Below are 13,147 nucleotides of genomic sequence, written 5' to 3' on the forward strand. Positions count from 1 at the left end.
TGTATAAATTGTAAATAGCCTTTCGTTCCCTATATTTTACCCCTGCCACCTTCACAATTTGAAAGAGAGTATTCCACTCAATGTTGTCAAAAGATTTCTCTAAGTCTACAAATGCTGGAAACGTAGGTTTGCCTTTCCTTAATCTATTCATGCATATCTAAATCCATTTTTATAATATTTATGGATACAGACTGCATAATACAAAAACTATACGGACATATGAGAGGCTTTTATAATCTGCATACTCTCCACAACCCCCAGTAACTCCAATGAGGTTAGTGACTCGTGGAGCAGGCATGGCGAGAGACAGCTGACGTCAGTAGAGCCGTGGCTAAGCGGGTGTCTTGAGCCACAGTGCGTGTGTGTGTGTGTGTGTGTGTGTGTGTGTGTGGCCTCTGCTGCCCCTGTTGACGAACAGCGCCAAACTGCTGTGTGGACGCGTGAAAGAGCGCCCGCCACGGCGCTGAATTATTGAGGCTGTAATTTTCGTAACCGCTTAGCGGCGCTTGGCTCACACAGTGGCGGTCGCCTTTGTAGGTAGCGGCCTACTTTCTGACACCGCGGGAACAGACAGGCTGGGTCCAGGCGAGAAGGCCCCCCGGCAACTCTGCAGGCTCCTCCACAGTAACTAACGGTACCATAAGACACACGTCTGTGAATTTTACGTTCCTCATTGCGACAGCGGACCGACAGAGGCTGTGGCATTGTAATGTTGTTGTGGTCTTCAGTCCAAATACTCATTTTATGCAGCTATCCAGCCAGTCCATCCAATGCAAACTTCCCCATCACTGCTTACCTATAGAAACGAACAAATTTTTATTTCCTCTTCGTGAACTTACATTCACTTTAGAAAGTTGTGCTGGGTATCTTCTACCGCATCTTCAATGTACAGATTGAATAAGATGCTACGACAATCTGTCACTCCCTTCCCAACTGTCACTTCTCTTTCACATGTCTCAACTCATATAAACGCAGTCTCATTTCTGTACAACACGTACATAACCTCTCACTGCCTGTATTTTATCCCTACCTTCAGAAAGAACAGCGCCTGATACAGTGTTCCACTGCAGAATGCTAACGAAGGTACAAGGCTGTGGATTAGGTTCCCAGATGTGGCAGTGCCTCGAAGTTTTCCTACAGAACCCAAGTGCATTGTCAGCACGGTTGAGTGGTCATCAGAAACAAGTACATCGTCATGAGTGCCCCAGTAAAATGTGATTACTCCCTGTTGTGTACATAGTTCCGCGTAGTCAGTGCGTACACAACTTTCCCACTAGAGCGCGCCCCGCTAAGCAAAACAGCGCAGGCGCAGCGCTCGTCCGTCTCTGCACTACGAGATGGCGCTGCCTTAGAGACGGACCAAATTCTGCTTCCGCCGATCCGCGTATTAATATGTAACGCAGCCAATGAGATTGCTGCTAACGTAGAACCTTTTCTCCTCGTGGATCACACTCGCACAGTGATACCTCAACGCGCGAGATATTATAACGAGTGTACAGATCTCCGATGAGTCAGTCTGCATCAGTCTGTATTAGTCTGCATAGTCAAGTTTCAGTCTGCGCGTAATAAGATTATCATATTCCTGTACATAGCCACGAAGATAAATGAATACACACTTAGTCAAGTATGAGAGATATGTGAGAATAAGATTAACAAACCAAGATGAAAGGAACTTCAGATTGTCAGTTGTATATAGCATCCAGAATCAAGTTATGTAATATCTATGATTTTTATTATTTTAATAAATGTGTGTGAAAATTAATCAAGTTGTGTTTAAAGTTTGTCACCGTCAATGTGCTACTCTAAGCGTGCAAGTGGCATTTCTATCGTCTGACCTAACGGCAGAAGATAAACACGCCACGATAAGACCACGAGACATATTGCTGACACTCGCCTACTTCGTTAGAGCGACAAGTCAAATAATCTGATGGTGTGTGTACCGAAGGTCTCACAGTACGCACACCAAACTCCCTTTTCACACAGATGATCTGACAGACAGGGTGAGCTGCAATCTCCGGCTGTTTGCTGCTGATGCTGTGGTATACGGGCTGCCGTCATCGTTGACAGACTGTTAGAGGATATAAGGTTCTAGCTGGCTCTAAATATGGAACAATGTAAATTGGTGTATACAGAGAATAGTCACATTTCGGTGGGGCATACTTGTTTCTGATGAGTACTCGATATTGCAGACAGTGTACTTGGGTTATATTACTTGGAAAATCTTTGAGGAACTCCCGCATCTGGAAACCTACTCTGTAGGCTTGTATCTTCATTAATACATCTGCAGTGGGATGTGGACGAGTAGGAAAACAACCCGGCACTCTTTGAATGTAGTATTAGTAATGTGCTGCTTGACACACTCACGTCAATTTCTCAGAATTTTTTGTAATAAATAATATTTTTCGTACGTTTAATGTGTTTCTTGCACTAACTAGCAATACTCCCATACCCAAGCATTCCGCTAGTTATGTAAGAATGTAGAATATTTTTGTGTCTTTTCCTTACAGCCGACGACTCCATAAGATATTTGTTGCTGAATGTTTTTCAAGCAGTTCTTGTTGGTACATTAGGAGCGTCTGTGTGACTTCTGTAGTACTGTGAGGTGGAAACTGTTTCTTGCGGGAGCCAAAGGGTACTTGTCGGATCAATCCATTGCGCAACTTCACAAAATAAAACCCACACACTCACACACTTGTGTGGCCTACTCTTGATGATGTGTGTGAAATCTTATGGGACTTAACTACTAAGGTCATCAGTCCCTAAGCTTACACACTACTTAACCTGAATTATCCTAAGGACAAACACACACACCCATGCCCGAGGGAGGACTCGAACCTCCGCTGGGACCAGCCGCACAGTCCATGACTGCAGCGCCTGAGACCGTTACACTAATCTCGCGCAGCGACTACTCTTGAATACTGTTTGAGTGGTTTGGATCTTCACCGTTTACGATCTAAGGAAGACATCAAAGCAACTCAGAGGTGGGCTGCTAGATTAATTACCAGTAGGTGCAGTCAACACGCAAGTAATACAGAGAGCCTTTGGGAACTGATATGGAAATCCACAGATCGAAGGTGACATTCTTTCCAAGGAGCACTACTGAGAAAGTTTAGTGAACCAGAGTTTCAAACTGACTACAGAACGATTCTACTGTCACAAATATACAGTTCAACTCACGATCTTGAACGTACGGTAAGATAAATAAGGGCATGTTTGGGCATATAGATATAGATTTTCCTTTCCTCTGTTTGTGAGTGGAACAACAGAGAAAGCAACTAGCAGTGGTAAAAGGTACTCTTTGCTGTGCAATATACGGCGGTTTGTGGAATGAGTCTGTACGTAGATGTAGAATTCCGATGAGTGTATTTACGTCAACAGTGTCAAAAGCTTTCTCTAAGTCCACAAATGGTAAGGGCCTGAGATGAGAGACTTACAGTTATCGGATAGAGAAGCATAGAGATCAACGGTGAAGGCCAGTTGATGCTGCGTGCGCTAGATTGTATAATGATCGGTGCATAATATGTGAAATGTTATTTATACCACATTTCACTGGTGTCTAAAGTAGAATCCTGAGGCGATGATGTGACCTATGAAGTGGCCATTGGCAGAAGAGGCAGTCACAGACGAGAGAAGTAGTAAAACCGGCCGCAGTGGCCGAGCGGTTCTAGGCGTTTCAGTCCAAAACCACTACGGTCGCAGGTTCGAATCCTGCCTCGGGCATGGATGTGTGTGATAGGTTAGTTAGGTTTAAGTAGTTCTAAGTTGAAGGGGACTGATGACCTCAGATGTTAAATCCCACAGTGCTCAGAGCCAAAAGTAGTAAAGTTAACAGCCGATGCAACTATGGAGAGCAACGAAGCCTGTTTGAAGCGTACAAAACGTGAAGCATGTGGCACGGGCCTGTGAGCAGGCTACTGTCCCGATTCTGACTGCTAATGAAGTGCTTCATCTGTTGCCTGTTGCCAGGTGTCCGGATACTTTTGACCATATAGTGTATATCTGTCTAATCGTGGTACCAACTTCCAGTATCCTCTTCATACGCAGCAGCCGCCTGTGCTTTGTATCTGTTATCTATGCTGGCCTGCAGCTCGTAGTCTGTGCCAATATACTGTCCTCAAAGCTAGCGATTCATGTGACAATGGCCAGGTTGTTTTACAGTAGTGAAGCAATTTAAAGCACTTAATGAAAGCACGTCTTCTGGTCCAAACTGCATGGCAATTAGGCTTCTTTCAGAGTATGCTGACGCAGTAGTTCGCCCAACAAAAAGCCCCAAGCGACTGGAAGAAATGGTTCTGATGGCTCTGAGCACTATGGGACTTAACATCTGAGGTCATCAGTCCCCCACAACTTAGAACAGCGTAAACGTAACTAACCTAAGGACATCACAAACATCCATGCCCGAAGCAGGATTCGAACCTGCGACCGTAACGGTCTCGCGGTTCCAGACTAAAGAGCCTAGAACCTCTCGGCTACTCCGTCCGGCCTGGAAGAAATGCAGGTCACTTCAGTATATAAGAAGTGTAAAAGAACAGACCTGCAAAATTACAGACCAATATGCCTAAATTCGGTTTGGTACAGAATCCGTGAACATATTCTCAGTTGAAATACACTCCTGGAAATGGAAAAAAGAACACATTGACACCGGTGTGTCAGACCCACCATACTTGCTCCGGACACTGCGAGAGGGCTGTACAAGCAATGATCACACGCACGGCACAGCGGACACACCAGGAACCGCGGTGTTGGCCGTCGAATGGCGCTAGCTGCGCAGCATTTGTGCACCGCCGCCGTCAGTGTCAGCCAGTTTGCCCTGGCATACGGAGCTCCATCGCAGTCTTTAACACTGGTGGCATGCCGCGACAGCGTGGACGTGAACCGTATGTGCAGTTGACGGACTTTGAGCGAGGGCGTATAGTGGGCATGCGGGAGGCCGGGTGGACGTACCGCCGAATTGCTCAACACGTGGGGCGTGAGGTCTCCACAGTACATCGATGTTGTCGCCAGTGGTCGGCGGAAGGTGCACGTGCCCGTCGACCTGGGACCGGACCGCAGCGACGCACGGATGCACGCCAAGACCGTAGGATCCTACGCAGTGCCGTAGGGGACCGCACCGCCACTTCCCAGCAAATTAGGGACACTGTTGCTCCTGGGGTATCGGCGAGGACCATTCGCAACCGTCTCCATGAAGCTGGGCTACGGTCCCGCACACCGTTAGGCCGTCTTCCGCTCACGCCCCAACATCGTGCAGCCCGCCTCCAGTGGTGTCGCGACATGCGTGAATGGAGGGACGAATGGAGACGTGTCGTCTTCAGCGATGAGAGTCGCTTCTGCCTTGGTGCCAATGATGGTCGTATGCGTGTTTGGCGCCGTGCAGGTGAGCGCCTCAATCAGGACTGCATACGACCGAGGCACACAGGGCCAACACCCGGCATCATGGTGTGGGGGGCGATCTCCTACACTGGCCGTACACCTCTGGTGATCGTCGAGGGGACACTGAATAGTGGACGGTACATCCAAACCGTCATCGAACCCATCGTTCTACCATTCCTAGACCGGCAAGGGAACTTGCTGTTCCAGCAGGACATTGCACGTCCGCATGTATCCCGTGCCACCCAACGTGCTCTAGAAGGTGTAAGTCAACTACCCTGGCCAGCAAGATCTCCGGATCTGTCCCCCATTGAGCATGTTTGGGACTGGATGAAGCGTCGTCTCACGCGGTCTGCACGTCCAGCACGAACGCTTGTCCAACTGAGGTGCCAGGTGGAAATGGCATGGCAAGCCGTTCCACAGGACTACATCCAGCATCTCTACGATCGTCTCCATGGGAGAATAGCAGCCTGCATTGCTGCGAAAGGTGGATACACACTGTACTAGTGCCGACATTGTGCATGCTCTGTTGCCTGTGTCTATGTGCCTGTGATTCTGTCAGTGTGATCATGTGATGTATCTGACCCCAGGAATGTGTCAATAAAGTTTCCCCTTCCTGGGACAATGAATTCACGGTGTTCTAATTTCAATTTCCACGAGTGTAGAATAAATTTTCTTGAGACCAAGAAACTTATGACCACGAAGCAGCGAGGTTTTAGAAAACATTGCTCGTGCGAAACTCAGCTTTCACTTTTGTCGCATGATATATCGCGAACTATAGATGAATGGCAACAGATAGAGTCCCTGTTTTTAGACTTCCAGACTCCGTTTGACACGGGGACCCCTTGCATGGTGTTAACGAAGGTACGAGCATATGAAATAAGTTCACAGATATGTTAGTGGCTCAAAGTCTTCTTAAATAACAGAAGCCAGTATGATGCCCTAGACGGCGAGTATTCAGGGACAGGGTATCCTCAGGACTGCTCCCGAGAAGTGTGATAGGACCGCTGTTATTCTCATCATCATCATAATCATCATCATCATCATTTAAGACTGATTATGCCTTTCAGCGTTCAGTCTGGAGCATAGCCCCCCTTATAAAATTCCTCCATGATCCCCTAGTTAGTGCTAACATTGGTGCCTCTACTGATGTTAAACCTATTACTTCAAAATCATTCTTAACCGAATCTAGGTACCTTCTCCTTGGTCTGCCCCGACTCCTCCTACCCTCTACTGGTGAATCCATGAGTTTCTTGGGTAACCTTGCTTCTCCCATGCGTGTAACATGACCCCACCATCTAAGCCTGTTCGCACTGACTGCTACATCTATAGAGTTCATTCCCAGTTTTTCTTTGATTTCCTCATTGTGCACACCCTACTGCCATTTTTCCCATCTACTAGCACCTGCAATCATCGTAGCTATTTTCATATCCGTAATCTCAACCTTGTTGATAAGGTAACCTGAATCCACCCAGCTTTCACTCCCATACAACAAAGTTGGTCGAAAGATTCAATGGTGCACAGATAACTTAGTCTTGGTACTGACTTCCTTCTTGCAGAAGAGAGTAGATCGTAGCTGAGCACTCACTGCATTAGCTTTGCTACAACGCGCTTCCATTTCTTTCACTATGTTGCCATCCTGTGAGAATATGCATCCTAAGTACTTGAAACCGTCCACCTGTTCTAACTTTGTTCCTCCTATTTGGCACTCAATCCGTTTATATTTCTTTCCCACTGACATTACTTTCGTTTTGGAGATGCTAATCTTCATACCATAGTCCTTTCATTTCTGATCTAGCTCTGAAATATTACTTTGCAAACTTTCAGTCGAATCTGCCATCACAACTAAGTCATCCGCAAATGCAAGACTGCTTATTTTGTGTTCACATATCTTAATCTCACCCAGCCAGTCTATTGTTTTCAACATATGATTCATAAATAATATGAACAACAGTGGAGACAGGTTGCAGCCTTGTCTTACCCCTGAAACTACTCTGAACCATGAACTCAATTTACCGTCAACTCTAACTGCTACCTGACTATCTATGTAAGGACCTTTAATTGCTTGCAAAAGTTTGCCTCCTACTCCATAATCTCGTAGAACAGACAATAACTTCCTCCTATGAACCCGGTCATATGCCTTTTCTAGATCTATAAAGCATAGATACATTTCCCTGTTCCACTCATAACACTTCGTCATTATTTGCCGAAAGCTAAAGATCTGGCCCTGACAACCTCTAAGAGGCCTAAACCCACACTGATTTTCATCCAATTGGTCCTCAACTAATACTCGTACTTTCCTTTCAACAATACCTGAGAAGATTTTACCCACAACGCTGAGTAAAGAGATACCTGTGTAGCTGTTACAATCTTTTCTGTTTCCATGTTTAAAGATTGGTGTGATTACTGCTTTCTTCCAGTCCGATGAAACCTGTCCCGACTCCGAGGCCATTTCAGTTATCCCGTGTAGGCATTTAAGACCTGACATTCCACTGTATTTGATGAGTTCCGACTTAATTTCATCCACCCCAGCTCCTTTATTGCACTGCAATCTACTGACCATTTTCTCCAATTCCTCAAATGTGATCCTATTTCCATCATCATTCCTATCCCATTGTACCTCGAAATCCGAAACATCACTCGTCGTATTTTCACCTACATTGAGCAAATCTTCAAAATATTCCCTCCATCTGCCCAAGGAATCCACCGGTTTCACCAGCAGTTTTCTTGACCTGTCCTGTTATTCTCTATACACATAAATGATTTGGCGGAGAGGCTGGACAGCAATCTTTGGTTGTTTGCTGATGATGCTGTGGTGTAAGGAACAGTGTGTGACTGCAGGAGAATACAAGATGACTGATACGAAATTTATAGTTGGTATGGTGAATGGGAAGCTAGCTTTAAATGTACCGGGTGATGAAAAAGTCAGTATAAATTTGAAAACTTAATAAACCACGGAATAATGTAGATAGAGAGGTAAAAATTGACACACATGCTTGCAATGACATTGGGTTTTATTAGAACAAAAAAAAGAAGAGAGTTCACAAAACGTCCGACAGATGGCGCTGGACAGCAAAACGTCAGTGACTGCACATGACAATCGTGTACAAAAGGAGCTGTAATGAGAGAAAGAATCTGATGCGCCAGCAGCCGCAGTATATTGACGTTACCTGAAAAGGCGATTTTAGTGAAGCTCTATTATCAGAATGGGGGATGTGCTAGTTCAGCGTTACGATCCTATCGCCATAGGAAGGGGATTCGAACGGGAAATTTTGGCAACCGAAAATCCTAGAACTATCGTGGAAACTCCATTGCACGAGAAAGTCGCGATGTGGGTTGGATTTACCACATCTACCGTTATCGGGCCGTTTTTCTTCCAGGAAATGCGTGATTCTGATTTTGTAACTGCTGCCGTGACGGGTGAGAGGTAAGCCGATATGTTACAGAATCCCATCATCCCCAGCCTTGCTGATAAACACCTGCTGGAACGTACGATGTTTATGCAGGATGGCGCTCCACCCCATATTGCTAGAGGCGTGAAAGATCTCTTGCGCGCGTCGTTTGGTGATGATCGTGTGCTCAGCCGCCACTTTCGTCATGCTTGGCCTCCCACGACCCCAGACCTCAGTCCGTGCGATTATTGGCTTTGGAGTTACCTGAAGTCGCAAGTGTATCGTGATCGACCGACATCTCTAGGGATGCTGAAAGACAACATCCGACGCCAATGCCTCACCATAACTCTGGACATGCTTTACAGTGCTGTTCACAACATTATTCCTCGACTATAGCTGTTGTTGAGGAACGATGGTGCACATATTGAGCATTTCCTGTAAAGAATATCATCTTTGCTTTGTCTTACTTTCTTATGCTAATTATTGCTAATCTGATCAGATGAAGCGCCACCTGTTGGACATTTTTTGAACTTTTGTATTTTTTTGGATCTAACTAAACCACATGTCATTCCAAGCATGTGTGTCAATTTGTACCTTGAAAGGTCTCTGTTGGATTCCTTTCATGTTAATTTCTTAAATCTGTTGTCATTTACGGCATAAATTCCTCTTCTAAATTTACTGTGGTGTTTCTGACTATCTGCGAGGAGACTGAGTAGTGGAACGTGTTACTTTTACACATAAACAAGAACGATCTGTCACACTACTACACTTTAAAACACAGTTTATATGCAATTCATGTCACACAGTCTCATACGGAACCTACATCCGCTTTCTTTTATGTACTGCATATGATAAGATACTGTCATCCCCCTTCCCTTCTGTGTGAGAGGATGAATGAGCAAATGTATTTCTAGTTGCATGCTTGAGGGTAGCAGACAAGCCTGTCTGCTAGAGAACAGTAGGTCTAACGTCGGAACAGGTAGCTATGCTTTCTAAAAGCAAAGAGGTTTCTATCCTTAGTATGGTTCTGTCCGTCCCTTGTCATGTTGGTACAGGAAGCTGCCCCTCTGGTCACTTCCGTTTTGTATCGGGAAGCACGCTCGGTAGGAGCGCAGGTCAGTCTGTCCGCGGCGAGCGTCTGAAGTGGTAAGATCTCCGGCTAAGCGCGTGCCTGCTAAGTCCGCAGGACAATGGATTTCTTAAGTTCAGCCTAACTGAAAATTTAATCAACTTTATTTCAGGTTTAGCTCTAAAATATTTAATGTTATCTTAAGTTGCAACGCAGTGTATTTCGAGTGCGAACTTCAGATTATTTTACAGTAGTTGCTTTGTCACTAGTTTGTGAGTAAAGTGGAACCACGTGTTGATCAGTAACTCTAAGATCATCAATCTTAAATGCGAATGTGCGTGAGATTATAACGTCTCGTCTTAACAATATTTTTCAATATAGCAACTTTTCTTTATGTTCAATCCACGTGAGGTGTACTTTGTGAGACCAGTACCACGTGCTTATACAATTGTTTGACCCATCAGGTTAATAGTAAGACGATAGTAACCAGTTCGAGGTTTTTCTTTTGTAAATTGCTTTTCGATCTAATTTATTTTAATTATCAAAATTATTGTGGCATTACACTCTTTGTGTAAAGCAAGTTAACCACGTGAAGCATGTGGTGTAATCATCAAAGTAGCTCTCAGCTATTCTTTTCGGGAAGATTTCACAGAGAGTTAGTATGAATTTAGTATACCAGGGTGTTGTAATTACATGACGGACAGGATTGCGTTACGAACGTTACTTCTTTGGGTGAAAATTGAATCGGTTGGTTGTGGTTAATTTCCTCTTACATATGTTTCAATGTTCTTCGTGTGTTATTTTATGAATGTAGTGTTGTATGCAGTCTCCCAATCTTGGCTCCCTATTTGATGTGTTCCGTAAGATTACAAACTCACATTTTCACAATCCAAAATAAGGCACCAGCTTAGTTATGACTCAAGTTTAATATGCTGAAATTTCAATGATCAATGTTAAAATAAATTTCCATATATAAACTGATTTATTTATTTTTATTTAAATTCTCTTTTTTATATATGTATCACCGGTTTTCGTATGACTATTAAAAGATTATAATTAATGTTAGTCTGGTTGGAAATTTGGTAACCTAGATTGGATACCTGGTGAAACAGTTTCTCAGTAATGCAACGTTAACTTCCTCAGATAGCTCACAGTTTGTAACCCTCTTTTATTGTCTATCAGCACCGCTTTTACATAACAAATTAAAGGCAACAACATTACAACCTCTCTATCTACATTATTCCGTGATTTATTCAGTTTTCAAATTTATACTGACTTTTTGATCATCCGGTAGAATGCGGATGAGTAGGAAGATAAAACCTTTAATGTTCGCATAGAGCGTTAGTAGTGTCTTGCTTGACATCGCCACGTCGTTTAAATACGATTATCTGGGCATAGCGTCGCAAGGCGATATGAAATGCAACGCGCATGTGAGGATTGTGGCAGGGAAGGCGAATGGCCGACTTCGGATTACTGGGAGTAATTTAGGAAACTTAGGTTCATCTGTAAAGACCGCATTTAAAACGGTAGCACCAGCTATTCTTGAATACTGCTCGAGTGTTTGGGATCCGCACTAGGTCGCGTTAATGGAAGCAATTCAGAGGTGGGCAGTTGCAGTTGTTAGTGGTAGTAACTCGCAAGTGTTCCATAGACTCCAATGGAAATTCCTGGAGGGACGAATATTGAGAACCGCCAGCATTTGAAGCTGACTGCAGAACGATTGTGCTGCATCCTACATATATCGCGCATAAGGACCACGTAGGTAAGGTACGGGAAATTAGGGCTCGTACAGAGACAGTCGCTTTTCCTTGTTCCACTTGCGAGTGGAACAGGAAAGGAAACACTCGTAGCTGTACACGGTTCCCTCTGCCAGGCGCCGTAAGGCCGATCGCGTTCTGATAGCGCCACGTTCAGAGTGGCGGCATGAACCTTGCAGCTGGTGTAAGGCGCAGCGCTGGCGCTGTCTACCTCACCTGGAAGATGATGGCGTCCCTCTCGAGTGGTGAGAAGTTCTTGAAGATGGTGTTGACGATCTCGAGGTACTTGTCCCTCTGCAGGAACGTGGCCGCGTCCTTGTCGAAGTACTCCACGAAGTCGTACAGGATGAAGTACGTGCCTGCACACACACACCGTCCACACTGCTTTATTCACTTACTTGTGTGATTACCGCCTTCAGGCCCTCACTTGTTCGGACCAAGGTTTCACACACACAGTACATTATTCAATCATAGTTATCTAAGAAGTGACAATTTCAATGTGGCAACCAAATCAAGTATCGGCTCTACTCTATTAAGTACAAAGACAATCTGAATAAACAATACCAACCACACCTACTACAGTAGTACAAGTTTATATGCCAACTAGCTCTGCAGATGACGAAGAAATTGATGAAATGTATGATCAAATAAAAGAAATTATTCAAATAGTGAAGGGTGACGAAAATTCAATAGTCATGGGTGACTGGAATTCGGTAGTAGGAAAAGGGAGAGAAGGAAACGTAGTAGGTGAATATGGACTGGGGCAAAGAAATGAAAGAGGAAGTCGCCTGGTAGAATTTTGCACACAGAACAACTTAATCATAGGTAACACTTGCTTCAAGAATCATAAAAGAAGGCTGTATACATGGAAGAAGGCGGGAGATACTGACAGGTTTCAGATAGATTATATAATGGTTAGACAGAGATTTAGGAACCAGATTTTAAATTGTAAGACATTTCCAGGGGCAGATGTGGAATCTGACCACTATCTATTGGTTATGACCTGTAGATTAAAACTGAAGAAACTGCAAAAAGGTGGGAATTTAACGACATGGGACCTGGATAAACTAAAAGAATCAGAGGTTGTACATAGTTTCAGGGAGAGCATAAGGGAGCAATTGACAGGAATGGGGGAAAGAAATACAGTAGAAGAAGAATGGGTAGCTTTGAGGGATAAAGTAGTGAAGGCAGCAGACGATCAAGTAGGTAAAAAGACGAGGGCTAGAAGAAATCCTTGGGTAACAGAAGAAATATTGAATTTAATTGATGAAAGGAGAAAAATATAAAAATGCACAGATAAAGGAATACAGACGTCTCAAAAATGAGATCGACAGGAAGCGCAAAATGGCTAAGCAGGGATGGCTAGAGGACAAATGTAAGGATGTAGTGAGATAACTAGTGAGATAACTAGGGGTAAGATAGATACTGCCTACAGGAAAATTAAAGAGACCTTTGGAGATAAGAGAACCACTTGTATGAACATCAAGAGCTCAGATGGAAACCCAGTTCTAAGCAAAGAAGGGAAAGCAGAAAGGTGGAAGGAGTATATAGAGGGTCTATAC

The 13,147-nt window shown here is 44.3% G+C and overlaps 1 protein-coding gene across 2 annotated transcripts in view; it reads right to left on the minus strand.

Moving 5' to 3' along the window:
* The window catches only part of LOC126293695 (acetylcholinesterase-like), an 824,325-nt gene that overhangs the window by 254,614 nt on the left and 556,564 nt on the right, over positions 1-13,147 (minus strand). For both annotated transcript variants that reach the window (XM_049986998.1, XM_049986997.1), the window contains exon 7: positions 11,802-11,944. In XM_049986998.1, the coding sequence (XP_049842955.1) occupies positions 11,802-11,944 (143 nt within the window). The remainder of the gene's footprint in view (positions 1-11,801; positions 11,945-13,147) is intronic.

The sequence above is a fragment of the Schistocerca gregaria genome, chromosome 10 (genome assembly GCF_023897955.1).
Source record: "Schistocerca gregaria isolate iqSchGreg1 chromosome 10, iqSchGreg1.2, whole genome shotgun sequence".
In the NCBI taxonomy this organism is placed as follows: Eukaryota; Metazoa; Arthropoda; class Insecta; order Orthoptera; family Acrididae; genus Schistocerca; species Schistocerca gregaria.